Genomic DNA, 24,016 nt, shown 5'->3' with positions numbered 1-24,016 from the left:
GCAGCCAGTTCGGGAATGATGATCCGAGCGGCGGGAGCCGAGAAAAGTGAAGGGCGGAAGAGTGAATGCGCCTCAACTGCTCAACTGCAAACTGCAAAGCACAGTGCACCAGCATCACTTCGTTGAAATTCTTGACATCGCTTCCAATTCACCTCAATCCTCTGTCCCCGCCTCCCTTGGCCACTGCCTTTGCTTCCCTCGTTGACGCCACGGCGCCGCCATGACCGAGACCGATCCAGCAGATATTTCCCGGTGATATTTCAACCCGAGTGCGCTCGACCAGCGAAGACCAAGATGGCCACCCCGCCCGGTAGGATGATCGAGAGTGAGGAAGAGTTTCTCAATGATGTTGCCGCATTTCACGAGCAACGAGGGTGCGTATTCCTGCGCGACTACAAGCCATACGGTACGCAGGCTGACAGAACCATCCTTGCAACAGGACCCCCTTCGACCGCGAGGGCAAAGTTAGTGGCCGGCCCATCTCCTTGCACAAGCTATATAGATTGGTCATGGAAAGAGGCGGATATGATGCCGTGTCTTCAGAACGAATGCAATGGAGGACCCTCGTCAAGGAGTTTGGCTTTGGCAAAACCCACGAGGCCGTCATGACATTTCAACTCAAAACGGTATATTACAAGAATCTAGCGTGAGTGACCAAAAGTGACACCAAACACGTCCTCTTTTCCTTGTGTGCACTCTTCACTGACACTCCCGTGACTTTGCTTTGTGAACAGGGCGTACGAAATCGCCACATTTTGGGGGGAAGAGCCGCCGCCAAGAGACATCCTTGAGGACGTCAGTGCAAAAGGCGGCGACCTGCGAACCCGGACGCGCGAAAACTATCCTCCACCTAGCTATCGAGGGGCGATCGAGTCTGCGATGGCGGACGCTGGGGGAGCAGGGGCAGAGTCCGCTGAAGACGACGTGCAGGTGACGCCCAAGCGCGAAAAGACCGAACCCGAAGAGCAAGGAAGCGCAAGCAGATATCCCACGCGTATGTCTTCTCACCACCGTCTCACCAAAATCTTTCTACCTTCACCTTCATTAACGCGACTACTCTAGGCCAATTGAGACAAGACCCCAAGCGCACGCAGATGTTCCAGCCAGACACGGCGCCTCCGCGCAGTCGCAATGTCCGCGCAGCCGACTCTCCCTCTGTGCCGCCACCCTCGCAACCGCCTTACACAAACACCTCAAATGACCCGCGCACCCCAAGTTACGACTGGTTTGATAAATACGAGCCACGACAACCAGTCGCATTGACCCTCCGACAAGTTCACACTCCTGGAAATGACACTTTGTACTACGCTCGCAAGGCCCATCTCAAAGCCGCAAGCATGCCTCGATCCCCGCCCGAACCGCAGCAGTTCCTCAAATCGTCCATTCCGACGGCTATGAGTGGCCCGAATATCTACTTAAGGTGCCTTTTAGGTTTGCGATCAGGGATTCAGGAAGAGCAGGACTTTGCTTTACACCATTTGGTCAAGGTGTCATTCGAGCGCGGCGATAAGTACAAATTCGAAGGATTTCCCTTCCTCGCAGAAGGTCTGCTAGAGAAGGCGCTGGAGATCACCCAACTGATCTGTGATGTCAAATGGGAGATCAGCTACGATGAAGATGATGAAGGCCAACCCATCAACACTCTAAATGCAGCCTTTGGAACATCAAACTTGCTTCAACGCATACAAGCTGTCACTCCAAAGGTCTCGGATAAGGACTTGGAATCGGCCGAGTTTTCAGAGAGATTGGAGAAGTTGAAGGAAGCTGTCCTCGTCCTCCGCAACATGGTGATCCTTGAGGAGAATGCGGTTTTTATCCAAAAATTCCCCCTCTTCAAAGACTTCCTCACGATTGCCCTCTCACTTCCACACCAACCTAGAATTGTCGAATTCAAGCAGTCAGCTCTCGAAATCACGGAGCAAGTCACCAGGTACTGGGAAATGAAAGCTGAAGACCCGTTGTACAAGTCGCTTCTTCCATACCTCGAGTCCGAAGACCGAAGTATGTTAATTTCAGCCTTGAGGTCAATCAACAGAATTGGCCTCGAAATGCCTGATGCACATCGTCTCACTGATGTGCCTCTTTCAACTGTCGAACGATTGTTTTCATTCACCCTCCTTGACGACACCGAACTTCTCGAAACTACGCTCGATTTTCTCTACGAATACACAGCGATTCCCGAGAACAATACGGAACTACTCGCTAATTCTTTCCATCTTTTACCAAATATCATTTCGCGCCTCACGAGTCTTCTCCTTTACCAGTCAATCAAGCACGAAGAACCCGTCGCGGCGAAACCGGCGCCTAAAGTGGCCCCAATTCCAGCCGCAATCCCAGTCATTCCACCCGAAGTGCATGCACATCTTCTGCAATTTGTGGAGCCTGAACGCTCATCAAGGTGGCTACGCTGTTGCTTTGAAGAGTCTCCGACCGACGACATCACCCAAATCGCCATTTGGCAAGCATATCAAGGCAAATTTGCGCAGAACAATCCCGTTCCTGCGGCCGACTTCATCAAGAATGTGTCAAACACCTTCGTCTCCGCCCAGGCCCAGGTGATTAATGGTCCAACCCCAAGATTCATCATCAAGGGGATCAAGGCCCGGAGGATTCTAGTCGATCTTCAAGGTCGACCTCTTTTTAAATGCCTGTGGGATATGACTCGCCCGGATGTGCAGGACCAGAATGGCCAAGTCCATCCGCGAAATATATGTCCTGTTTGGCATACAAAACGTGAAACTCTATGGAATCACATTATGATAGACCATCTGAAGATCGAGAAGACGCCCGAAGGGCGCTTTATGCCAAAATCTGGTGAAACGTGGATGTGTCGGTGGACAGGTTGCGGACGACAATCTGCACTAACAAAGAGCAACGAGATTGGTCCTCATTTCAAAATGCACATTCCCCAGGCGGCAAGCGAACAGTCCAAAATCATCCACCACTTGGCGCAAGACATCAAGGATCCAGACCCCATCCAGGTGACGCATGAATGGCACTACACAACGACGGATCAAACCGGCCATCCCTGCGGGATACCCTGGATGAGCGTTATGATTCTACGGAATTTGGCGCGATATGCCAGCAGACATGGCCAACCCTTTGAGAAGGATGGGGTCGGGTTGAATGAGCAATTATTTGCGGCTCATAGGCACGGACTCTTTCATGTGTTGAGTGTGAGTCGGACACTGAGGGATTATGTCAGCGACCTTCTCAAGATGATTGAGGAGGGTCAGAAGGATGAGAAGAGGGGATCGAAGAGGGGACGTGAGGGCGAGGATGAAGATGGAGACTAGAGGCTGAGCAGGTCCAAGTTTTCCAAGCATGCCTCCGCTTGGGGGAATAATATGGTGGACGCATGGTCATGGAGAAAGGCCAGTATGGGGACCTCATATTATTTCTCATTGTGTGTTTTCTACCATCAGAACAACTGTTTGGCGTGGGCTGGCGGGTATCAAGGGTCAAACGGATATGGTCATCGGCCTGGCGGGTGGATCGCTGGATACCCCTTGGGATGGCACATCCATGGTTGGAGTTTGTTCACAGGCTTTTCTCTGTCGTCGTTCTAGGTGGATGATATCAGTCATCATGGAAGCCCTGGCAAGGGTTTCGTTCCGGCAACGCCATGGGTATGGTCTCATCGAGCGGCCTGACAGCATTGCCCACTCCAGTGCTTTCAGGGGTCTCAAGGATGAATTCGAAACAAAAGGGGAAGGAACAAATGTACACAAAAAAGGAGCTTGATGAGAATGAGATAGAATAGTTCCAGGAATTCTTTTTAAATGCGTTTGAAAGCCCTTCTATTTCAGAAAAGCCCAAACGGCGAACGGCAACCAACTCTTTTCAAATGAAACGATTCAAGACCATTTTCCCCTCTGTCAAGTCCACTTCGTCCTGGGCCGTGCTTCCTCTAGAGAGAGAGAGTCACCGCCGTGAGTGACCCTCGGCTTCCGACGACCCATGGCTGGTAAGCAGTACCTTGGATAACCCTACATTTGGTTGGGTCTGATACGACGATCGATCGCCGAATATCCTGATTCCTGAATGTCGCATCCGGGGGGACAATATTTTTATGCGCAAGCTGGACTCATGTAGTGTGTATGTGAAATTGATTTCCCGCCACCCCAGCCCCCAGACGCGAGGCATGTTCCAAGAGGAAGCTAGCATTCCGTCTTTGACGACTGGAACAATAGACATCGAGACGTTCATTTGAAGACGTCTGTACGGCTGTTCGGTGGTAACTTTGGAAAGGTCGGTCGTTAGCTTTAGAATCAGAGAGGGAGTGTTAAAAGTCAGAGTCCACGTGCGCTCAGAATCACTTACCAGCAGAGAAAAGGCTCAAGAAGACTTCTTTTTGTCGGCCGGTCCAGAGTGATGGGATTTATTGCTGTTCATTTTCCCGTTATACGATGATCCCGACCTCCTGGCCTGGCCGTCGCTGACGGAGCTCTTCTTCACGTCACCCTTGTCGTTGCCTATAGCACGTTCCTCCTCTTCATCCACACGAGTTCGGGGACTAACTGAACGTATTTCTCTATGGGAAGGCCCGCGTCTCTCACCGCTCCAGATATTCTCATTGAATAGAGGGGCTGGTCCACGGGTTGCCGTCAGCTCTCGCTGTGTTCTGGCTTGCGCGTTGGGAGTGAGTCTCAATTTTGCCTGCTTGGCCTCTTCTTCAGGAGTCTTGAATATACGTTTGCGTCTGAGGCTACCACGGTCTATTTCTCTCTGCTCAAATAGGTCTCTCATGCGCTGTCGACCAGCTTCTTGTTCCTTGCGGGGGTCCATGTCTTTGGCAAGGCTGAGATGAGCTAGATCCGAGTAAAGAGCGGTTGGTCGTCTCTCGGATTTCTTGGTTAGGCGAAATCAGGTAGATATGCAGCCTTGGTGAAGGATTTTCGAGAGACAAGACAACGAGATTTCTGTCAGCCTGGACTGGTGAAAAGAAAGACGAGTTGCTTGTTTCATAGACGACCTTGCAGACAGGGCGGAATCACGCAAAAAGCAAATGTTGACTGTGCCGATTTGACCTTGTGATGATTCCAACTCACCGCTTTCAAAAGGAGGACAGAATCCAAGTCAGGGATGCCGAAATGAAAGACGAGCTAGATATTCTGTCCATCAGATAGCTTCTTCTCACTTCCAGCGTAGAAGCTGCGAACTCAACCCCCATGAGTCTCACATCTTGTACCCCAGACCAATGGATGGTTCTTATGTGAAAGCTTTCGAATGTTCATCATAGATTGAAGGCGATGCGTGCGTTTCCAGATATTAAATCACATTTTGCTTGATCGAGCTCTCCCGTCCTCTTTCTAACTCACGCAGAGTGTTCTTGGGCTATTTGCAGGAAGCTGGAGACATCAGATAGAGAGGGAAGAACAGTCGTTCAAGTTGTGGATGTGGTTAGACTGATCATTGTTACCCTGCTGGGACTTCTCACCGAGCAACATCGACGCTTTAGTGATGGAAAACCAGGGCCGAGTTGAAGCAATTGAGGTGATGAAGTCAAACGACGTGGATGGGAGATATTTCGAAACTTTGCAGCTTGCCGCTTTATACCAGTATCCACGCGGTGCCACGTGCAGCACGTGTTGCTGTCGATTTGATTTCCTGCTGCTTAAGGCTGCTTGTGAGCTGTGCACAAACACCATGCAGTCATTCTGTAGCCGAGCTCATGCTTAAATTTCTTCAGCATAATGCCTCTTCGCTGTGGGGATTAAGGTGTTCCATGGTTCGATACGTACATCAACATCCTTTCTTCGTCCGAGAGAACCAGTGGTGGCCCTAGCCTCAACTGTCGCGTTCTACAGTCGTCCAGATGCTTCTTATGCACGCGCTTTGATGATGAACAAGAGTTATGAACGTGCTGGGCGCATCCTTGATGATTGGAATGAGGATCCCTAGGAATGTGTTGCTGTGGGACTTCTCGAGAGGAGCGCGGATCGTCGAAAGGCTTGAAAGAGGGGGAAATGGGATCCTGACGCGCGAATCATTGGTGATCCAGAATATCGGTTCTGCCAGACCCTCTTCTAGCAGAATGGCTGGTCTGTGCAATTAGAACACCACTTCACCATATGTCGTGGTCTTGTTTGCGGAGCTTATTACCCCAAAATCTAGGCGAGAGTCTGTCTGAGCAGGCAAAGAGACCTGAGCGCGTGTTTTGGGGTTCTATATCCACTGATTTCAAGATTCCAACCAACAGGTCGGGCAACAATGAAGCTGTATGGAGACCGGTTTCTCAGCTGACCATTACAGCATTCCGACCAGAGTCCGAACGTTCATGCAAAGACAAGCTAGACTGCCTACAAGTTCATTCAGAGGAAGAAGGAATAAAGATGCTCCGTGACGACGGTACAAACTATCCCGCAGTGATTTTTCATTGTTGCTGACAGAAAAAGGCCGCGGATATCACAAATGCCCCAGAAAGCAATGCAGCAGAGAGCCAATTATACGGGTGAAGGAGCACCTGCGTCTTATACCGTCTATCAGTGGGCGGTCTTGCCGATACTTGCAATGACGCCTTTCATCTCTCCATTCAAAGTCTTGGAAAGCTGCTCTTTGAGCAGTTCAATCTGGTGAGGATTGCGTCCATCTTGCAGCCCGCAGTCGACCTCTTCCACCGCACCGTTCTCTTGATTGAAGATCCAACCTGTGATTGGGATCGACGGCTTAATCAAGGGGTGGCTCCTCAAAAATTGGACATCCTCTACCACGCTTCTTTCCAACACTTCTCTTTCCGTTTCCCCCTCTTCCCACGAAAATGCGTAGTAGGTCAACGCCTCCGCCCACTGTTTCGATCCCGCCAGGAATGGTCCGTCTTTCATGGTAGGGTCGTTTTTCGATATCATTGACCGGATCCAGTCGTCGGAGCATGCTAAAGCGCCGCAATCTGTGTCGACATGAGCGAAGCGTTCCTTGATCTGTCATTCATACACTGCATACCTGTGTGATGAATGACCTTCAACTCTTTGATGTCACTTAGTACTTCGATACTGGCAATTGTCCGAAGAACATCCATGGTTGCAGTTCTTCCACCTCCATTGCGAATGACAAAGGCCTCGTTTTCGCCAAAGCGGAAAAACTGGTCTGGACTGCATCTTGCATCACAACATGTGATTATGCCAACGCGAGACTTTGCTCCCACAGTCATGTTTGGCTTGGAGAAGACATTTTTCATATAGTCCTCATTTGCCGCTTTGAAATCGTATGGTCTAAACGGTTGAAACTCAGGGTGGCCAAGTCCTTTCGCCATGGTTGCTTGCGCTTCAGAAAAGTCTTTCTCGCGGAGAACAACGGAACAAGGGAGGTGTTGAAAGATGTCGTAGCAAGTCGTCGGCGGGAATGCACACAAAGAGTTCTCATGGTACATATACTATGCAAATTTGGTTTGGTCTATGCGCGGTGTTCGGGGTAGCCGTTGTGGAATCCGGAATTGCCAGAAACACCGTATGCGGTGTTGGAGAGCCCCGACTATCTTACCAATAGTAACACCCTTCAGAGACGTGCTCCACCTCACCTTCAGGGAATACTACATATGATTAGCTGGCGCATGCCATTGTCGCCGTCTCGAGTCTGGGTTCACACCAGGAACATGTTTACAAACCTCGCGGAACTAAGGGACTATGCTAATGCTCGCATTTTATTTCAATCAAATGCGCAAAGACTGACGATTGGGTCTGGTGCAATTGTGGAAGGGCTTCTACAGCTCACAAATACAACACCAGAATGTTGGATATGCGCATGAAACTTCTTTCATATCATTCGAAAGAGCGACTACGCTCCTCGAGAGTCACCAGACCACGACCGCGACCGCGACAGGAAGTTAGGATTCACCACTAATTTACTAAAGGACGGTGGCAGAACAGTCTCGTCGAAGGGCTTGTCGAGAGCTTGCGGAAATTCTGGTTGGTTTCACATTCACGCTATCACAGCTACGTCTCAATGTGCCTTAGAACCATGTCTTGCCCCCACGGAGGGATATAATGGCTCCTCCATCACCATTTTCCACACTTTTCGCGTTCACCACACTTAGCACTTGTTCGACAGACTCAAGGGGTGTCATTGGACCCGGAAAGTTAGGTGCCGCTTTCAAAAACTTCTTAACAAGCCCTTCTATCCCAGGCACTTGAGAGGGTTAACTATCAGTCATTGAATGAATGAATCTTGGAAAGCTCCTCACCTGCAGCAGCCGCCGTATCAACCACCGCGGGAGAAATGGCAATGAACAGGATTCCGTATTCCTTATATCGAGCACTATACTTGTCAACCACAATGTTGACTGCCGCCTTGCTCATGCTGTATGGTGCTGATTCTCAGATACCAAGCTCATTGACAAAGTCCAGATCCCCCATTCCAGAACTCAGCCCCACTACTTTCTTGATATGGCTCTTTTTGATCAAGGGTAGGAGGACATTGGTGGTGTTGATGACTCTGACGACGTTTGTGATGAACGCTGTCTTTATGTCATCGTCTAGCAGTGTCGGGTCGCTTTCGAACTCATCGAGAAATTTCCCCGTCGTAAGGTGGGACACATAAGCTGCATTGTTGATCAGGTAGTCGAGCGAGCCACCCATCATGGATCCGACAACATCTCGCGCGGCGATCAAAGCACGACGGTCGGTAATATCAGCTTAAAGGATTGTAACATTTGTTAAGCTATCCTCTTGAATCTTTCGGTCTGTCGCGACCTTGTCTCGGACTAGGCCACCACAACATTGTCTGGGTCCTGAGAGAGATACTGGATGAAACCATACTGACTCTGTGCTCAACATTTTCAGTAGAACTGCAACTAAAGAACTCGCTTACTCCAATCCCTCGACTAGCTCCGGTCACGACGTATGATGGCATTTTCCTGGATGTTACGTTTGCCTCCGCCTGGAGAGATGGACAAATTCTGAAACATGCAGCATTGCCAGCGACATATATTCGCTTTGCCCTCTAACTGATGCAATAGCCCGCACAGCGAGTTTGTCAGCGCAATATCAAGTCTTGGGGGGGATGAGCAGTACCTACTGCTTATGGAGCTCTTCGGGTATATCTCATTGTTAATGTTTGTCCCACCGTGAGGTTTGTCATGTGGGAGGAGATAGGTGAAAGGAGCCTACCTCCTGGTTGACCACTATGTTAGATGGCTAGCCAACAACCACGGCTTGGAGTATTGGTCCCAGAATCTCGGACGATGTCTGGGAGATACCCGAACAATCACGACGTTATCGTCCACCGGCCTTCCGAATGCTGATACGGCTTTTATGCCGGAGCAACTGAAGCGTCCATTCCTTGTTGCGGGTCGCTCTACCTATCCCATTTTTCAGTATTAGGAGGCGTGTGTTTGCGCACGGACTGGCTTATGCGAACCCTTGTCTTTGGTGCGAGATTTCGGACGGGCCTGAACACTCCCGTCCACTATTATCGAACTCTGCTGTCAGATTACGAAGCGACCTCATCTCGTCCTCGGTATAAGGCGCAGCAATATCTCGTGAGCAAAATGCCTCGCTATGCGATCACCGGAGCAGATCGAGGTATAGGGGTATGAGGCTCTCTTGACGTATTCTATCAAACCGCGGACTAACCACTGTATGCACGAACTAGTATGAATTCGTCTGCAAACTCTCAGAGTGTCCGGAAAACGTCATTGTTGCTTGGTGCTGGGGAAGAAAGAGACAGAGGCAAAACTTGCAGACCATGGTGTTCAAAATATCCATGTGATTGAGGCTGACGTTACGGATCGCAACGCTTTACTAGTATGTCTGCTACCTACAACTTTCTTTAACCTTCGCTATTAGACACGAAGTTGGGTGTAAAGTGACTAACTGTTTCTCAGAAAGCAGCAAAGGAAACCGAGCAGATTACTGACGGAAAAGGTGTGGAAGTTAAACAATGCTGGCTTAATAGCAAAGCCCACCGCTTTTCGAACCTTGGAAGATTAGTATGGCAGAATCCCCCCGACGAGCATACAATCTCAGAAGAAGCGCTGACTCTATCCTTTTTGACGATAGCTATGACTTGGCGGAAGTATTCTACAAGGACTTGTACGATTGTTTCAATATCAATGTCATCGGGACCATCAACGCGACTGCAGCATTCAATTGCCCTGGTACGAAAAGAGTTTCCAAAAGGTTATCGCATTGTCAAGTTGCATGGGTGACCTTGGGAGTACTAACGAGCTGGATATGGATATGGCTGTGCCTTACTCAATAAGCAAGGCTGCCATGAACATAATGATGGGGAAGTTCAGTGCCTCGTACAAGAAAGAGGGTATTCTGTTTATGGCCGTCAGCCCAGGTGCCGTCGACTCCGACGACGATGTCCGAGGATCAAATGCACCAGTCCAGCATGTGGAGGGAGATTTGTCGCAAACACTCTATCTCGTGCGGCCATGGCACAAGTTTGGTATGCCCACATTGCAAGGTTTCGTCCCTTTTGGTCCCTCAAATCGAAATCCCCAGACGCTGACATCAGGATGCGTCATCGCAGGAAGCGCTCCGGAGCTGCAAAAGTGCAAAGAACAAGGCCGAAAGTTCAATAAATATAAACCGAGTTACACCAAGCCGCTGAATACTCGAGAATCGGTCGATTTTGTCTTAAAGGTTTTGAGTGAGAAGAGCATAGAAAGCGGAGACGCAGGGGCATTTATCTCTCAGCTGGGCAATAAAAGATGGCCATAGTAGTCGTTACCATACGTCTTGACGAGATTAAACATATTTTTGGAACATAGATTTCCCAATTTGTTCCATGTGTACGGTAGGTTTCGCATACTGCTTGACGCGGCCCTCGAAAGAGGTTTGGTGAGTTTCTCATTTCCATCACAAATGCTGGTGTTTTTCCAGATCGGCTAAGAAAATACTCGGTCTCAGCCCAAGCCGCACGCTGGTAGCGTTCAACAGTGTCTAGCTTGCTCGCCTGGTAATGTCAAACTGCGGAAAGATGCGCGCGGGCCAAACACGGTCGCATATGGGTGCTCGCTTTAAGTTCCGGGATTACTCTCACAACAATGCACGGCACTCGCCAATGCCGTGGGACAGGCCGTCAAACCCGTTCCATACTTCCCACCTACAGAGCTTTCGCATAGTCGTTGCTAATCCTGTAGCGGAGAACCGGTGTCTGGGACGACGATATCGTCGAATATTTTGTGATGGATAAAGCAAACATGCCCCCGTTACTCACCTCAACGAGCACACAAACAGCAAATATTTCGAGAGTCACATTGTCTCTACAGGCATGGCGAACGAAAGATCCCTCGACAGGGATTCGTCCCGGCCGGACTTTGAAACTGAAGTTGTCGTAGTGGGCACTGGACCTTCCGGAGGTTCTATTGCTTCTTTTCTTGGATCATATGGTAAAGGGTCAGAGGCAGCCTTGAAGCAGTCAAACTGACATTGGCCAGGGATCAAAGGAATCATTATTGGAGCGGCATCCACAACAGCAGAAACGCCGCGAGCCCATATTACGAATATGGCAGCGCTAGGTACTTGCTTCCCCAACTTGAAGTCAATTATGTCTACGAGTCTGACGCTGTCGATCTAGAATGTCTACGCGACATTGATCTGGAGGATGAATGCCGCAAGCTGGCCAGCCCAAAGGATAGCATGATGCATACCCGGTGGGGTTATAGCATGGCCGGAGAGGAGTACGCACGACTCTACTCATGGGGAAACGGTCCAGCATTGGAAGCAAAATACAAGGAATGCAGTCCTTGTGACCCGGTTGATCTCCCACAGACTCAGCTGGAACCTATCCTCGTGCGCAAGGCAACGACGAGCGGATTTATATGTCGCTTCAACACCGAATTTGTCAGTTTTAAGGACCATGCCAAGGACGGTTTCGTCGACGTCTTGGTAAAAGACCTCGTCTTTAACTCTTTCTACACAATACGATGCAGATACCTCTTTGGTGCAGATGGTGCACGAAGCAAAATCATCACGCAACTTGGGTTGCCTCTCAAGCAAAAGCCTGGAGGAGGTCTCGCATGGAACGTACTCGTCAAGGCTGACCTTAGCAAGCATGTCCAGTACCGAAAGGGAAACTTGCACTGGTGTTATCAGCACGATGTCGACCATCCTGACTTTGCCTGGGTTGGATTTCCTCGCATGGTGAAACCCTGGCATGAATGGGTCTTCATCATGTTTCCAGTGCAAGGATATCAACCTGATCCCCCGCCCACCGAAGAGCAGTGGATGAAGCGAATCAAACAAATAATCGGCGATGATTCTATCGAATTCAAAATCTTGAACATCAGCAAGTGGATGATCAACGATATCGTTGCCGAAAAGTATTCGAAGGGGAATGTGTTCTGCCTCGGTGATGCAGTCCATAGACATCCACCTTCCAACGGCCTAGGTTCTAATACCTGTATCCAAGATGCATATAATCTTGCCTGGAAGATCGCCTACGTTCTGAAAGGTGGGTGCTGACATTGTGTGATTCCTTTATCAGGCTAACCTCTCCTAAGATCTTGCCGGACCGGAGTTGCTGGATTCATATGACAAGGAACGGCAGCCTGTGGGCGAAGCTATTGTTGACCGGTATATATTGACCTCAACCCCGGAAGATATCTTTCTGATGTGATACAGAGCATTTCAAGGCTACCTTGATCACCTCCCTCTCTGGAAAGCTGCGGGTATTCTAGCTCCCGATGCTGCTACACGGGTAGCAGAATTTGGAGAGCTTTCTGCTGCCACAGCAGCAGGCCGAGACCGTCGGAAAGCGTTTGTCAATGGAATCCACGGAACAAGGTTCGAGTTTCAAGGAGTGGGTATCGAGATGAATCAACGATATCAATCATCGGCGGTCTACACAGTCGATCAAGGACCAATGCCATCGTTCAGGGGAGATCCCGTTCTCGACCATACAAAGTCCACGTACCCGGGATCGCGTCTTCCTCACGTCTGGCTAAATAGGGCTATTCCTGAGAAGCCCACCCCATTGCTCGACCTGGCTGGTAAGGGAAAATTCACCGTCCTGACCGGTATTGGCGGAGAGCCATGGAAGCAGGCAGCAACCAAGGCAAGCAAAGCTCTTGGAATTCCAATTGCTGCCTATTCAATCGGATTCAGGCAGGATTATGAAGACATGTACTTCGAGTGGAAGAAGGTGCGAGAGGTTGAAGAAGACGGGTGCATTCTCATCAGACCAGACAGATTCATCGCATGGAGGAGCATGGGACTCCTTGATCGTCCCGTAGATGCCCTGATACATGTATTACGAACAATTTTGTCACGCAAGGGCAACGAGCCCAACGGTCCAGTCAGATAGAAAGCTCTAAGAGTTGGCCGAAAGCTATTTATATTCTGTGCAAAGGTATCTAGAAGGCTCGTCATACACTTCGATTGACTTCATCCTACTTGGCAAATGCGTCCACAGGAGTCTCGTGCTTAACCTTCTCCCAAAGCTAGTCAATTCTCTTGGAAACGGTATCTTTCAGTCTTCCTTTCTGCAGACCGTGAAGAGTCGGTCCGATCTGCTCGAACTTGCCGGCACCAATGACGATACCGTCACCGAACTCTGCCTCGAGAGCGCCACGATTGCCAACCCAGCGATAGGCCAGTTCTGCGCGAGAACAGCCTGGCCCTCGTGCAATATCCTCCCAATCGGCCAGAGTATTTAGATACGACTCTTTGAGGTACATTTGGTCGTACATTCCGCCCATGTGGTTAGTGTTGAAGCGGCCGGATCCCTCCGTGATCCGTCCCTTCGTCTTCATCAACAACCCTCCGGCCAGGGGTGAGTAAGCGTAGAAGGATATGCCGAATTTTCGAAAGAGTGGGTAGGAGGAGGCTCTCTAACTTGCGGGCAACAGGAGCGTAGTTGCCTTGAAAGACGGTGGGGAGGATACAACCCTGAGCTTTACTGTGGCCGAAGATCTTGACCACTTCTTCTGTTGGGTAGTTGGAAAGCCCGAAGCGCTTGAACAAGCCAAGTTCATATGCTTCATTCACGCCTGCCAGCGTATCTTCCACGGCGACGCTAGCATCGGGGCAGTGAAGGTAGAACACGTCAACCTGAGGAGACGCATGTGATAGTCTGTTTGGAGCTCGGGACTCAGAGTCTTCTATCTACAAAGAGAGAAACGCGTAGGGAGAGTATAGAATCACAGTTTTGACTTACTACACAGCCGATTTTCCTCACACTCTCCCTTACACCGGCAATAATACCGTGCTTGGTCCCCGTTCTTGGACTCCATCCCATCAACCATTTCGTGTCAATAGAGAGCCTTTCCCCGGCCTTGGTCTTTCCCAGACGCCTTTCGCTTTCCCCATAATGCTGCGCTGAATCGAGATGGCTAATCCCATACTTGGAAATCAGGTCATAAGTGGCCTCAAGACTGACATCGCTGATGAAAGGCTCTGTATTTCCAAGGAACCCGATCCGAAGATGACTTGGGGGCACTTTGCCTCAGCCTTTTGGCGCGACTGCAGAGTCCGCCACTTCAACTTTTGGCTGTTCTTTGGTGTTAGGGGGCCCTGAATTTAGAAGGATAGGGTTCAAACTCAGGCTATAATCACACGGACGGGCAAACACCCCAAGACCTCCATTCATCGATTACAAATTCCTAATCACTGAGGCCGGATAGTGAGCGGGTGCTGTTTTCTGGGAAGTCAATCAGCCAGCAATTCGGCCTAACTTGGTACTACCAGCCAGAAATAGTGCGCTGTCTCCTTCTGGGATTATCCATTCAATGGTTCCAGAGGCTCGACTCTTATGGGAGGACGCTCTCCCTGCGAAGAATTGGGTATTCTCGACACCATGAGGTCTCCTTTTGCAGGCCACACTTTCCAGAATACCGAATGCGGAGTTTTGACACTCCAGGGTTCTAACTTCTGGAGAAGTGGGCGTGATGGAGACATGAACAATATGGCATTCTCACGCCGGGTATTGGAGCCATGTTCCAGGGTCCAGGGATCTCGGACCCCAGATACAGCCTTCTGCTTCAGACCAGACTAGAGAGTTGGATTGAAGGTCGAGACTCTTAAGGCATCGGTTCGTGCCTCAGCTATGGCTGTATTTGGATCACACAAGCCAGTCACCTCGTTTCTCCCTCCAGGCTCTCATCCAACACCAAGAGCTCACTGAAATAATGATAGCTGTTGAAGCTGGAATTATCACGAGCAGCAAGCAGGCTTTCAACCTGCTCAACTTCTTCACTTGCTTCCTTCTTTCACTCGGTTCATTCGTATTCGGGTATTTTGCCGGCATCACTGGCAGGACCCTGACCAAAGCGTCGTTCTTGTCATATATGTGTCTAATTGATGCGGATGGCAACGCTACGGCGAAAGCGCCTGCCTTGATAGGAGCAACTACCGGGGCGTTCCAGGTAAATACAGCGAGCGGATCCCCCAGAATTTCGTGATTCTGATGTTGGGACGAAAATCAGGCTGACGGTGTGTTGGACATTATCATCAGCGGCTATCTCGCAGACAAGACTGGACGCAAACGATCGTCAATCTACACCGGTATCCTCAGTACAATCAACTCAGCCATTATATCCGCGTCTCAGAACGTGGGAATGTTCATCGCTCTTCGTTTCTTCACAGACGCCAGCGGTTTCGCGTTTATGACCGTCATGGCCGTTTACTACGCTGAGCTTGGCTGAGCTTGCCCCAGCCGCTCTCCGTGGACTTTATGTTGGATTGAATGGAGCAGTTTGCTCATTGGGCTTTGCTGTCTCGGCTTCCTTTGGAGTAGCATTTTTCAATGTGTCTGATACAATCCAGTGACGTGTCCTAATTGCGCTGGAACGATATTTCTATTAATGGTTACCATCGGCTACATCTTTGTACCCGAGTCACCTCGCCACCTCCTCATGGAAGGACGAAAAGATGCCTCGCTGAAGGTTACGTTGAGTCAGCATGACTGAGACGATCAGGAGGATTTTGCCCCAGCCGAATTCTTCCAGATGGAGAAACAAGCGGAGTTTGACCTGAGCAGCGATGCTTCTTGGAAGCAGTTCTACAGCAAGCCCTCCGTACTGCGACGGGTGCTTATCGTCATCACCCTGGTATTTCTTTCTCAGAGCACAGGGAACTTGGCAATCAACAATTATGTGAATCCTACCAGATATTTTGGTCTCTTCATTCACAGGCTGACGAATGGAATCAGGGCTCAACCCTATGGAACAATCTCGGTTACGATGTCTGCACCTAACTGTGTTTCCAAGCTGGATACATTACTCTCTCCATTTTCAATGATATTGGATCCAGCCTCGCAGATCACCTTGGCTGACGGACTCTGTTGTTCATTGGTCTGACTGGGTGCATGACGTGTGCCACTGTCGAGACTGCCATGATCGCGTTCTACGGCACAGCAGGCACGAATAGGGTGGGCCGAGCTAATGGTGCTGCTATGTTGTTCTTGTTTCAGGCCTGCCACGCAACATGCGGTGACGTTTGTGTCTTCGTCATTGTCAGCGAGATCTTTCCCAGCCATCTCCGTGAAGGGCAGCATCGTCGCCTATACTGCTAATGCATTGACAAACTTGGTCTATCTTCAGGTTGTTCCGACGGCCTTTACCCACATCCACTGGAGATTTTTCCTGGTAAGCTTGCAGCCACTTGCTTGCTACTCTGGTATTGTTGATCTCTAACCCAAGACTCCTCAGCTTTTCATCTCCATCACCGCCTGTGACCGGGTGTGGATTTACTTCTTCGTACCCGAAACGAAAGGCATCGTGCTGGAGGAGTTGGCTGAGATCTTTGACGATGCGGTAGCCGTCCGCGCTGCGGATATTACTGTCGATCACGACATACATCAGGTTCATTTGGACGCGCACAACCAGGAGAAGACATCTATCGCAAAAGGAGCTATAGCCATGAATAGTGCTGTACATATGGAGAGACAGGCTTGTAGGTTGACGCAAAACTGAACGGGGTACGAGGTGGTTCGACGTGGGTCTCGGAATGCAGGTTTCTCTGTTGGTCATATTACGCTCCATGCTCTTGCGAGGGCTTCTTGAGTTCCCACCCGCATCAACATTAGTGCAGACTGAGACTGTGTAGAGTGAGCAAGGCTGAAGAATAGGGGGGCGAAGAAGAAGTAAGGCACGAAGTGGAGAACATCCACCATCTCCGGCTAGTTCAATTTAAAATGTCTCCATTAACAAAATATGCCAACCATGCGAACGGAGTCCAAAGTATTCATTAACGGGAACCCTCAGATGGTGCCCATGACAAGGCTCTAATAATTACCCAGGGTCAACGTGGTTTCGCATTTGAGGTCGAATTGCCTCGCGCCTACATGTAGAGTCCGGCGTACTGAGCCGGACGGATCCTTCGGTCCACGGAGTTCGAGATCGCCGAACCATAGAAGATTGTCCAATGAGCCGGAGAGGAGCTTCTCCTTGAGCGCGGGATTCCTCGGGGTTTGTGAAGCGCGATGGCCTCTCCAGACTCTATGATCGAGCCAAAAAAAAAGGAAAGAAAGAATGACAAAACGCCAAATCGGAAACCTTTACAGCGTTGCAAAAATGTCAACGCGTAGTTGCTCTTGTGGCCTAGAAAAGTAAAGGTTCTATGAGTTTTTGGGAGATTCCGGGGCAGAATATGCTTGCATGACCTTGACCTGAAACCGCGACCGCCAGAGTGAACAGATGAATGCTTCGTACCTGGTTCATTTGTTCGTGCCACTCACGCCGTTGCGGTCTTCACCGGTCATCCACGCACAGTACAGATCTATCTTCCAAATAGCCCATTTTCCATCCGATTCGCGTCTCATTGTCCACCGGTACACAGCACCAGCATCGAAATGCTTGTCCAGCTCGTCCCGCTTGTAGAGCCAGTGGGTGATGCCATTTGACCTAACGTACGCAAGCTGTCTGTCCTTGCTGAAACTGATGTCGAAATTGCTGCTCTGCAGGTGGCATTGATCGTACTGTGAGACTTCGGGCCCCCAAGCCCACGCCCCTAGTCCTTTGCGCCCAAAGTGTTCTCCAAAGGCGTATTTGACGTGTGCGTCTTCGGCGAACAGGTCCTCCCACTGTTGGAGCGCCTTGGGGTCTTGAAAAGCCAAGTCGTGAAGGGCGGTGTAGTGGTCGATCAGGAGTCTGACGGCTTCGATGTCTTCCTGTTCTTGGAGCCGGCGTTCCAGTTGGGTTACTTTTTCAGTGAGAGCGGCAATTTGAGAAAGGAAGTTTGAACCATTTGCCTCTATCGCCATCTTGACAATCGATACCTTGCACGGTAGTGGGTTTTCGATTTTTTAATGCTTGAGTTCATACACTGGCTTTCTAACCGAGGGTCTAAGGGGTGGACTATTTATACTCGAAATATACCATGGGAAGGAACGGTGTTCAAGTATCCCGTCTCCCTTATTATAAGGGACTCTGAGGCTCCGTCCTCATTCGTCACTTCGGCAAATTATTTCAATCACCATGCCTACTCATTCAGCACGCGCTTCGAGACACCGGAAATTTAATGCAGACACGGCTCGAGACCATTATTAATGACGGCATTGCCAGTCACAGCGTGACGAGGTAGGTTATATCTTGTCTCCAAATGATGCAGAATAGGTGTGCGTATGGTGCTTCCTTCTCAAGGCAATGTGTGCGGCAGACAGTAGTATGTTCAGAGGCGAAAAGAATAGTGACCTCATATTAACTCAAAACTCGACAGACATACGTACATGATATTATTTCAAACCTTGGCTGCTACACAGACGTAGACCGGTTTTCCACGTGAAATGGCTTAACGAAGGAGGGACTTGAGAATATAAGAAAAAGAAAGAAAAAGGGCAGAAGTAGCCTCAACCTGTATTTCAATTGGACTTCAGCCGACTGGCATGGAAACTGCGGTTTAGCAGATTTTGCACTTTTAACCGTCATTGCCACAATCTGACAACTGCTTCACTTTACAACTTTCCTGCTGCCAACTGCGGAGCTCTGTAGTTCGAGGTTATGAAAGGGTAATCGATGTATCCTTTAGCCTGGTTTCCAGGTGGGTACTGCGCAAAGTACTTTGTCCACGATCAGGAATTTCCCATACATTGATGATGGGAAAGAGAACTTACGTCAAAGTTATAGTCGAACAAGATTTCCTTTTCTTTTCCCACCATCGCGGCGTTCGCAAAGTCTGGATTGACGAGCCATGGGCGACCGAAGACAATAACATCCCCCGTATTATCCTTCAGAAGCTCTTCAGCTTCAACCAAAGAGATGGCGCCGTTTAAGAACACTTTTGCGTTCTTGATCAGATGGCGATAAGTCGCCCACACGGGATGCACAGGGCCGCGCATCTTGCCGTCGACTTCCAAGTCCATCCACTCTGTCGCTAGTTAGGCAGTCGCTTTTGAGTTGCCCGGATGAGCGTTAGACGCACCAAGATATCTGACCAGGTTGATGTATGCCAAGGGACGCTTGTCGAGCTCCTTGACAAGATAGGTGAATTGTTCAATCTGTCTTTCCACTGGAAACATACCCAGATCACCTCGACCAACAGCCGGAGACAACTTGATGCCGACGCGATGTGGTCCCCACACGTCGATCAAAGCATCGATACATTCTAGACAGAACCTTGCTCGCTTGTGATTTAAGTTCCGCTCTGGTTTTACCCTTAGGAGATATCGGGACTTACGTTTTCAACCGAACCGCCATATGCGTCTGTTCGAATATTGGCACAATCATCAAGGAACTGCATGGTCAAGTCAGTGAAGAGCGTTCACCACGTCGAGAATACATGGAAGCAAACCTGTGCCACAAGATATCCGTTTGCCCCATGTAACTCAACCCCATCAAATCCAGCTGCTTTGGCGAAGATAGCGGATCGACGAAACTGTTCTACCACTGTTTTCGGATCCTCAATGGCTGTTGGCACAGAATATCCCTTGTCAAGCCCTGGCTCCAAGTCGTATACTCCGTCGTTATCTGGTGCAATTCCCATGCGAGCCTGAACCGCGCTGGGCGCGACGGTAGGTTTACCGTAGTCCCTTTGGATTTTGGCGTCTTTGTACGTCATTCGACCACCTTCAGAAGTCAATATCGACATATGATTCAGTCATGCTGCGTTTGGGCATACAATGCCAGAGTTGACAGAAGAAAACCGATCCAGGCACAGTGTGCACCTTGTCGACGACCTTTTTCCAAGCGAGCATGTGTTCATGCGTGTTAATTTGAGGGGTTTCTCGCATTGGTGTCCCCTGCGGCTCAATGAGGGCGCCTCCTGCACAAATGAAGCCGGCGCCCCCTAAAGCTCGCTGGTAGAAGTATTCCCCGTTCAGGTCGTTGGGATAAGTACCGTCCGATCTGACAAGTATGAGCTTGGAATCGGCCTCAGATAGAATCATAGTAACAAGTCTACCTATTTCGAGAAATCGAGGACATGCCAAATCGATTCCGAAGTTTCAGTGGGCCTATCTCCAGAGGCTTCTTCAAGTGATCGATAGGAGTGACAAGTCGCTCCATTTTTCTTTTATGCAACGTCCACAGGTGATTTACTTTGTCTCCAATTTAGAAAGCTTTTACTAGGCCTCGAAAGGTGGGCATAGAGATTAATTCAATCTCAGCTTTATATTTTCTTCTCAATGTCGCCGGAACTGGCTTTGGCCTTCGTACGGGTGGGGAGATGTAGGTTTTGCCAATACCCGGAGGCTTGAAAGTCTTAGACGGCATTCTCAAAGACCGTTTGATTGACTTTTCAGCAATAGCGCTCTGGTTTGATTATGTCTGATTACTCATTATATTTGGGTGAATGTACTCCGGGGTTCGCGTATTCTTCAGCAAAGCTCTGTGTAACATACAGAATCAATCACAGATGGCTCGCGGACAATGCTTGTCAGGAGACATGCCAGTTATCTAAGCGGTCGCTCTATTCCTGAGCACCGACTGAGCATTGACTGGGCACTGCTCTGCCGCTTCTTGGCGATCGGACTTGTTGACTTCGTTCTTCTGTCAATTGCGAATGTTGCATTTGAAATCAACCTGTGACAACATCTAGATGTCTGTTTTCACATACCAGAACGTCAGTAAGCAATTTCAGTAGTTTCGACAACAGGGTTGATACTCGCACCTCGGAACAACAACATGAGTTCGAATTTGAAGCCTCTACTTTCTTCACGCTCATCACAATGGCCCTAATCCCATCAAGATCGCCATTGCCTTGGAATTCCTTCAAGTACCGTATGAAATTCGCTTGTGGGAAGGCGGCGATGATCCAAAGAAGGGCGTCAAGGGCACAGCATTCACGGAAATTAACGAAACGGCCGCGTCCCTGCCCTGGAGGATCCAAACACAGGAGTCGTCTCCTGGGAGTCTGGAGCCGTCATGAACTATATCCGTCGCATTTACGACAAAGACAACAAGATCGGCCCCAGGGGCAATACTGAGCAGGATCAGGTGGATCTAGAGAAATGGGAATACCTCTTGTTAACCACCTTGGCTCCGATGAGTGGCCAGTGCAATTGGTTCAGGTGAGGTTTTGGCTCGCCCTTGCACGCTTCACAGCCGTACTGACACAGCCTCCAAAGGTTCCACAATAAGATCAAGAATGACGATGCACTAGAAAGGTACCAAGCGCAGACATTGCGTTGCTATGACATACTGGAAGGACAGCTTAAAAAGAGCAATGGTGAGGCGATTATCCCTGGAGGTTACACCTCTGTCGATTGCCACTATGAGCCATGGATACATTTGCACGGGTTTGCAGGGTTGACTCTGGACAAGCACCCCTTTATTAAAAAATGGTTCCAAGCATTCGGCGAGACGAAGGAGGTGAAAGCTGCATATAGAAGGATCAAGGAAGCTGCAGATCAGGCAGAGTAAGCGGTCCTATATTCTGCTATAGGGCATTAGTCAATAACTCTACGACGAGCTCACCTACTGTGTGTTGTAAGGAACGTTTCGCTCCGAGACTCCTCACCCGCCTAGGTGCTAGGACATCACAGGCAGATTGCCATCTGTCTCCTTTCACAACATTAGCAAGAAGTTCCCCGCAAATGCTAGGCAAGTCGCAGCTCGGGAACTATCGGTATTCACCACGCCGCTTCAGATTTTTACTGACCTTCCAACGGTCCATATGAAGCCATTTGAAATCATAATCACCATCCACTAATGAGACTTTTCTAAGATGCTAACAGTTTTCAGACACGGAAAGCCCGTTGCATTGGGCTGGTGAAGGCAGCCTCGCCGGGGCCCATCTTTTACAGAACACATGCCCATAAAAGATTTCCGGCTTTCTCAGACTTTTTCCTCTTCTTTGTTCGTTGAAGAACGAAGTAATCTTCTTGTCAGATTTGCAGCATTCTGAGATTAAGTCATGGCCACCAAAACAAAGGTCCTGCGAGTGTCCATGTATCTCAAAAGGAAACCAGGCTTGACCGAAGAACAATTCAACCATTACTGGTCGCATGTCCACGGACCCTTGGTTAGGCCGCTGGTGGAAAAATACGGGATCCTGAAATATACCCAGGTTGGCAAATACTTCTTCTCTAGTCTATTCTTGCGCTGAGGCGTGGTTTTGGACAAAGCATTGGCTCCCTGTAGCTGACACAGGTTTCGTTTTAATGACAGTATCACACCTCATCGACTGTCCAGGAAGCCACGATGGACGCATGGCCAGAGCTCAAGGCTCTTGACGTTACGCCGTACGATGGTGTGGCCGAATTCATTGTCAAAGACATTGACGGGATCAAAAAGTCCCGAGACGACCCCTTTTTTATACAGAGGGTTAGACCTGACGAGGAGAATTTTTTCGATGTTAAAGGTATGGCTTGGACCATTGGGTGGGAGGAGGTTTACGTCCGTGGTGGCAAGATTGTACCAGACAGTGAGGCACGGCAACATGCTCCTTGATGGGTGGAAGAGCCGAATGGATGCAGAGACGCCTACAAGTATAAACATATCAACTTGTACATGCATACGAGTACAACTCAGGTTCGAGCTTTCCTGTCATTCCATAGATTCTCGGGTTCGTCGATAGCGCCTGTAGCCAGGGATGCGGTAAACCAGGCAGTCACAACCCCCGTCCCCCGTTCGATGCTCGCTTAGCACTCATGGCAATGCAATGGGGCGGGGAAAACCGTGTTTGTCAGCAGGCTCATTACTCAAAAGCTGAAGCACACACGGCCTTGGAAGTCTGTGTTTTTATTGCCGTGATCATTAGTTCGACGAATCAAATTGATTGGGGTAACAGAAGCCGAAACTGAAGTGCCGCTGTTTGTAAAGGCCGGTTTTTTTGCCGGATGCACCATGCAGGGAATCGTCAAGATGTGAGCATATTCATCATAGCAGTGATGAAGGTAATGATGCTACCACTCAAGCCACCAACTCAATTTGAGATTCCGTGAGCGTTGATGCTCCGGAGTGGATAGTTGCTGTACATCGAAATGGTAGACCCTGTTCTCGCAGAATTTACAGCCCAGTACCATCATGCGCCTTATCCAGCCTTCTCGCCGTCGCGACTGGAGCTTTCAACAGCTAGAAAGGTCGTTCTAATCACAGGGCCGGCTAGTGGGATTGGATCGGCCATATGTCGGGCATTTGTTCAGGCGGGCACGAAAGACTTGGTCGTAATTGACCTCAATCAGACAGGACTGCTCAGACTGAAGGCCGAGCTTGAGGAGGTGGGAGCGTGAAAAATACACCCATTTGTTCGAGGCATAACAGATACTACCGCGGTCCGAGAAGCCTTTAATACAATTGAAGCAGTCGTTGGCAAAATAGACATCTTGGTCAACAACGCTGGCCATCAAAACGTCAACAAACCCGTTCTGGATATCGACATCGACAAGTGATTCAAATGCTTTGAGATCAATGTCAAAGGCAGCTGCCTGGTCGCGCTCGAGTTTCTGCGGCATTCTAAACCCGGCGCCGTCTTGATCAATCTCTAGAGCATTTTGGCGCACTACGGTGTGAGGCAGGGCCATTGTAACAGACACCGTGGCTACTCGGCATCAAAGACAGATATGGACATCATACAGGAAGAACTTCCCACTGTCCGCATCGTCAATTTACACCCGGGTCCGATTGCCACCGCCATGTCGGCAAAAATAGGACACACTGCGGTTTCTGTGGATTCTGGTAGGTCTTCTACACCAA

General features: G+C 49.6%; 14 protein-coding genes across 14 annotated transcripts; 6 read left to right on the top strand and 8 right to left on the bottom strand.

The window, feature by feature from the left end:
- Nucleotides 1–294: 294 nt before the first annotated feature.
- Z519_00836 (uncharacterized protein) lies at nucleotides 295–3,296 on the top strand (the record flags this gene model as incomplete). Its single annotated transcript, XM_016758593.1, has 4 exons — nucleotides 295–374; nucleotides 440–646; nucleotides 735–994; nucleotides 1,063–3,296. 4 exons carry the CDS (start codon nucleotides 295–297, stop codon nucleotides 3,294–3,296), a joined length of 2,781 nt encoding a protein of 926 aa, XP_016625842.1.
- Nucleotides 3,297–4,338: 1,042 nt separating this feature from the next.
- On the bottom strand, nucleotides 4,339–4,788 carry Z519_00835 (uncharacterized protein; the record flags this gene model as incomplete). The annotated part of the gene is made up of 1 exon (XM_016758592.1): nucleotides 4,339–4,788. One exon carries the CDS (start codon nucleotides 4,786–4,788, stop codon nucleotides 4,339–4,341), a length of 450 nt encoding a protein of 149 aa, XP_016625841.1.
- A 1,697-nt stretch (nucleotides 4,789–6,485) lies between these two features.
- Z519_00834 (uncharacterized protein) lies at nucleotides 6,486–7,252 on the bottom strand (the record flags this gene model as incomplete). The annotated part of the gene is made up of 2 exons (XM_016758591.1): nucleotides 6,486–6,889; nucleotides 6,943–7,252. 2 exons carry the CDS (start codon nucleotides 7,250–7,252, stop codon nucleotides 6,486–6,488), a joined length of 714 nt encoding a protein of 237 aa, XP_016625840.1.
- Nucleotides 7,253–7,948: 696 nt separating this feature from the next.
- Nucleotides 7,949–8,573, bottom strand: Z519_00833 (uncharacterized protein; the record flags this gene model as incomplete). Its single annotated transcript, XM_016758590.1, has 2 exons — nucleotides 7,949–8,124; nucleotides 8,321–8,573. 2 exons carry the CDS (start codon nucleotides 8,571–8,573, stop codon nucleotides 7,949–7,951), a joined length of 429 nt encoding a protein of 142 aa, XP_016625839.1.
- Nucleotides 8,574–10,175: 1,602 nt separating this feature from the next.
- On the top strand, nucleotides 10,176–10,664 carry Z519_00832 (uncharacterized protein; the record flags this gene model as incomplete). Its single annotated transcript, XM_016758589.1, has 1 exon — nucleotides 10,176–10,664. The coding sequence occupies one exon, from the start codon at nucleotides 10,176–10,178 to the stop codon at nucleotides 10,662–10,664; it is 489 nt and encodes a 162-aa protein (XP_016625838.1).
- Nucleotides 10,665–11,217: 553 nt separating this feature from the next.
- Z519_00831 (uncharacterized protein) lies at nucleotides 11,218–13,251 on the top strand (the record flags this gene model as incomplete). Its single annotated transcript, XM_016758588.1, has 5 exons — nucleotides 11,218–11,335; nucleotides 11,384–11,464; nucleotides 11,524–12,399; nucleotides 12,449–12,521; nucleotides 12,570–13,251. The coding sequence occupies 5 exons, from the start codon at nucleotides 11,218–11,220 to the stop codon at nucleotides 13,249–13,251; spliced, it is 1,830 nt and encodes a 609-aa protein (XP_016625837.1).
- A 136-nt stretch (nucleotides 13,252–13,387) lies between these two features.
- Nucleotides 13,388–13,645, bottom strand: Z519_00830 (uncharacterized protein; the record flags this gene model as incomplete). Its single annotated transcript, XM_016758587.1, has 1 exon — nucleotides 13,388–13,645. The coding sequence occupies one exon, from the start codon at nucleotides 13,643–13,645 to the stop codon at nucleotides 13,388–13,390; it is 258 nt and encodes an 85-aa protein (XP_016625836.1).
- Nucleotides 13,646–15,073: 1,428 nt separating this feature from the next.
- Nucleotides 15,074–15,589, top strand: Z519_00829 (uncharacterized protein; the record flags this gene model as incomplete). The annotated part of the gene is made up of 2 exons (XM_016758586.1): nucleotides 15,074–15,310; nucleotides 15,371–15,589. The coding sequence occupies 2 exons, from the start codon at nucleotides 15,074–15,076 to the stop codon at nucleotides 15,587–15,589; spliced, it is 456 nt and encodes a 151-aa protein (XP_016625835.1).
- A 515-nt stretch (nucleotides 15,590–16,104) lies between these two features.
- On the bottom strand, nucleotides 16,105–16,753 carry Z519_00828 (uncharacterized protein; the record flags this gene model as incomplete). The annotated part of the gene is made up of 2 exons (XM_016758585.1): nucleotides 16,105–16,446; nucleotides 16,472–16,753. 2 exons carry the CDS (start codon nucleotides 16,751–16,753, stop codon nucleotides 16,105–16,107), a joined length of 624 nt encoding a protein of 207 aa, XP_016625834.1.
- An 848-nt stretch (nucleotides 16,754–17,601) lies between these two features.
- On the bottom strand, nucleotides 17,602–18,147 carry Z519_00827 (uncharacterized protein; the record flags this gene model as incomplete). Its single annotated transcript, XM_016758584.1, has 1 exon — nucleotides 17,602–18,147. One exon carries the CDS (start codon nucleotides 18,145–18,147, stop codon nucleotides 17,602–17,604), a length of 546 nt encoding a protein of 181 aa, XP_016625833.1.
- A 690-nt stretch (nucleotides 18,148–18,837) lies between these two features.
- Nucleotides 18,838–20,386, bottom strand: Z519_00826 (uncharacterized protein; the record flags this gene model as incomplete). The annotated part of the gene is made up of 7 exons (XM_016758583.1): nucleotides 18,838–18,942; nucleotides 18,997–19,250; nucleotides 19,305–19,506; nucleotides 19,560–19,616; nucleotides 19,674–19,948; nucleotides 20,001–20,227; nucleotides 20,283–20,386. The coding sequence occupies 7 exons, from the start codon at nucleotides 20,384–20,386 to the stop codon at nucleotides 18,838–18,840; spliced, it is 1,224 nt and encodes a 407-aa protein (XP_016625832.1).
- Nucleotides 20,387–21,244: 858 nt separating this feature from the next.
- On the top strand, nucleotides 21,245–21,742 carry Z519_00825 (uncharacterized protein; the record flags this gene model as incomplete). Its single annotated transcript, XM_016758582.1, has 2 exons — nucleotides 21,245–21,390; nucleotides 21,448–21,742. The coding sequence occupies 2 exons, from the start codon at nucleotides 21,245–21,247 to the stop codon at nucleotides 21,740–21,742; spliced, it is 441 nt and encodes a 146-aa protein (XP_016625831.1).
- A 493-nt stretch (nucleotides 21,743–22,235) lies between these two features.
- On the top strand, nucleotides 22,236–22,771 carry Z519_00824 (uncharacterized protein; the record flags this gene model as incomplete). The annotated part of the gene is made up of 2 exons (XM_016758581.1): nucleotides 22,236–22,388; nucleotides 22,490–22,771. 2 exons carry the CDS (start codon nucleotides 22,236–22,238, stop codon nucleotides 22,769–22,771), a joined length of 435 nt encoding a protein of 144 aa, XP_016625830.1.
- A 638-nt stretch (nucleotides 22,772–23,409) lies between these two features.
- Z519_00823 (uncharacterized protein) lies at nucleotides 23,410–23,844 on the bottom strand (the record flags this gene model as incomplete). The annotated part of the gene is made up of 1 exon (XM_016758580.1): nucleotides 23,410–23,844. One exon carries the CDS (start codon nucleotides 23,842–23,844, stop codon nucleotides 23,410–23,412), a length of 435 nt encoding a protein of 144 aa, XP_016625829.1.
- Nucleotides 23,845–24,016: the final 172 nt, after the last annotated feature.

This window comes from Cladophialophora bantiana (assembly GCF_000835475.1).
Source record: "Cladophialophora bantiana CBS 173.52 unplaced genomic scaffold supercont1.1, whole genome shotgun sequence".
Lineage (NCBI taxonomy): Eukaryota > Fungi > Ascomycota > Eurotiomycetes > Chaetothyriales > Herpotrichiellaceae > Cladophialophora > Cladophialophora bantiana.
The sequence above is the reverse complement of the archived record's forward strand: the minus strand, read 5'-3'. Positions and strand labels throughout refer to the sequence as shown.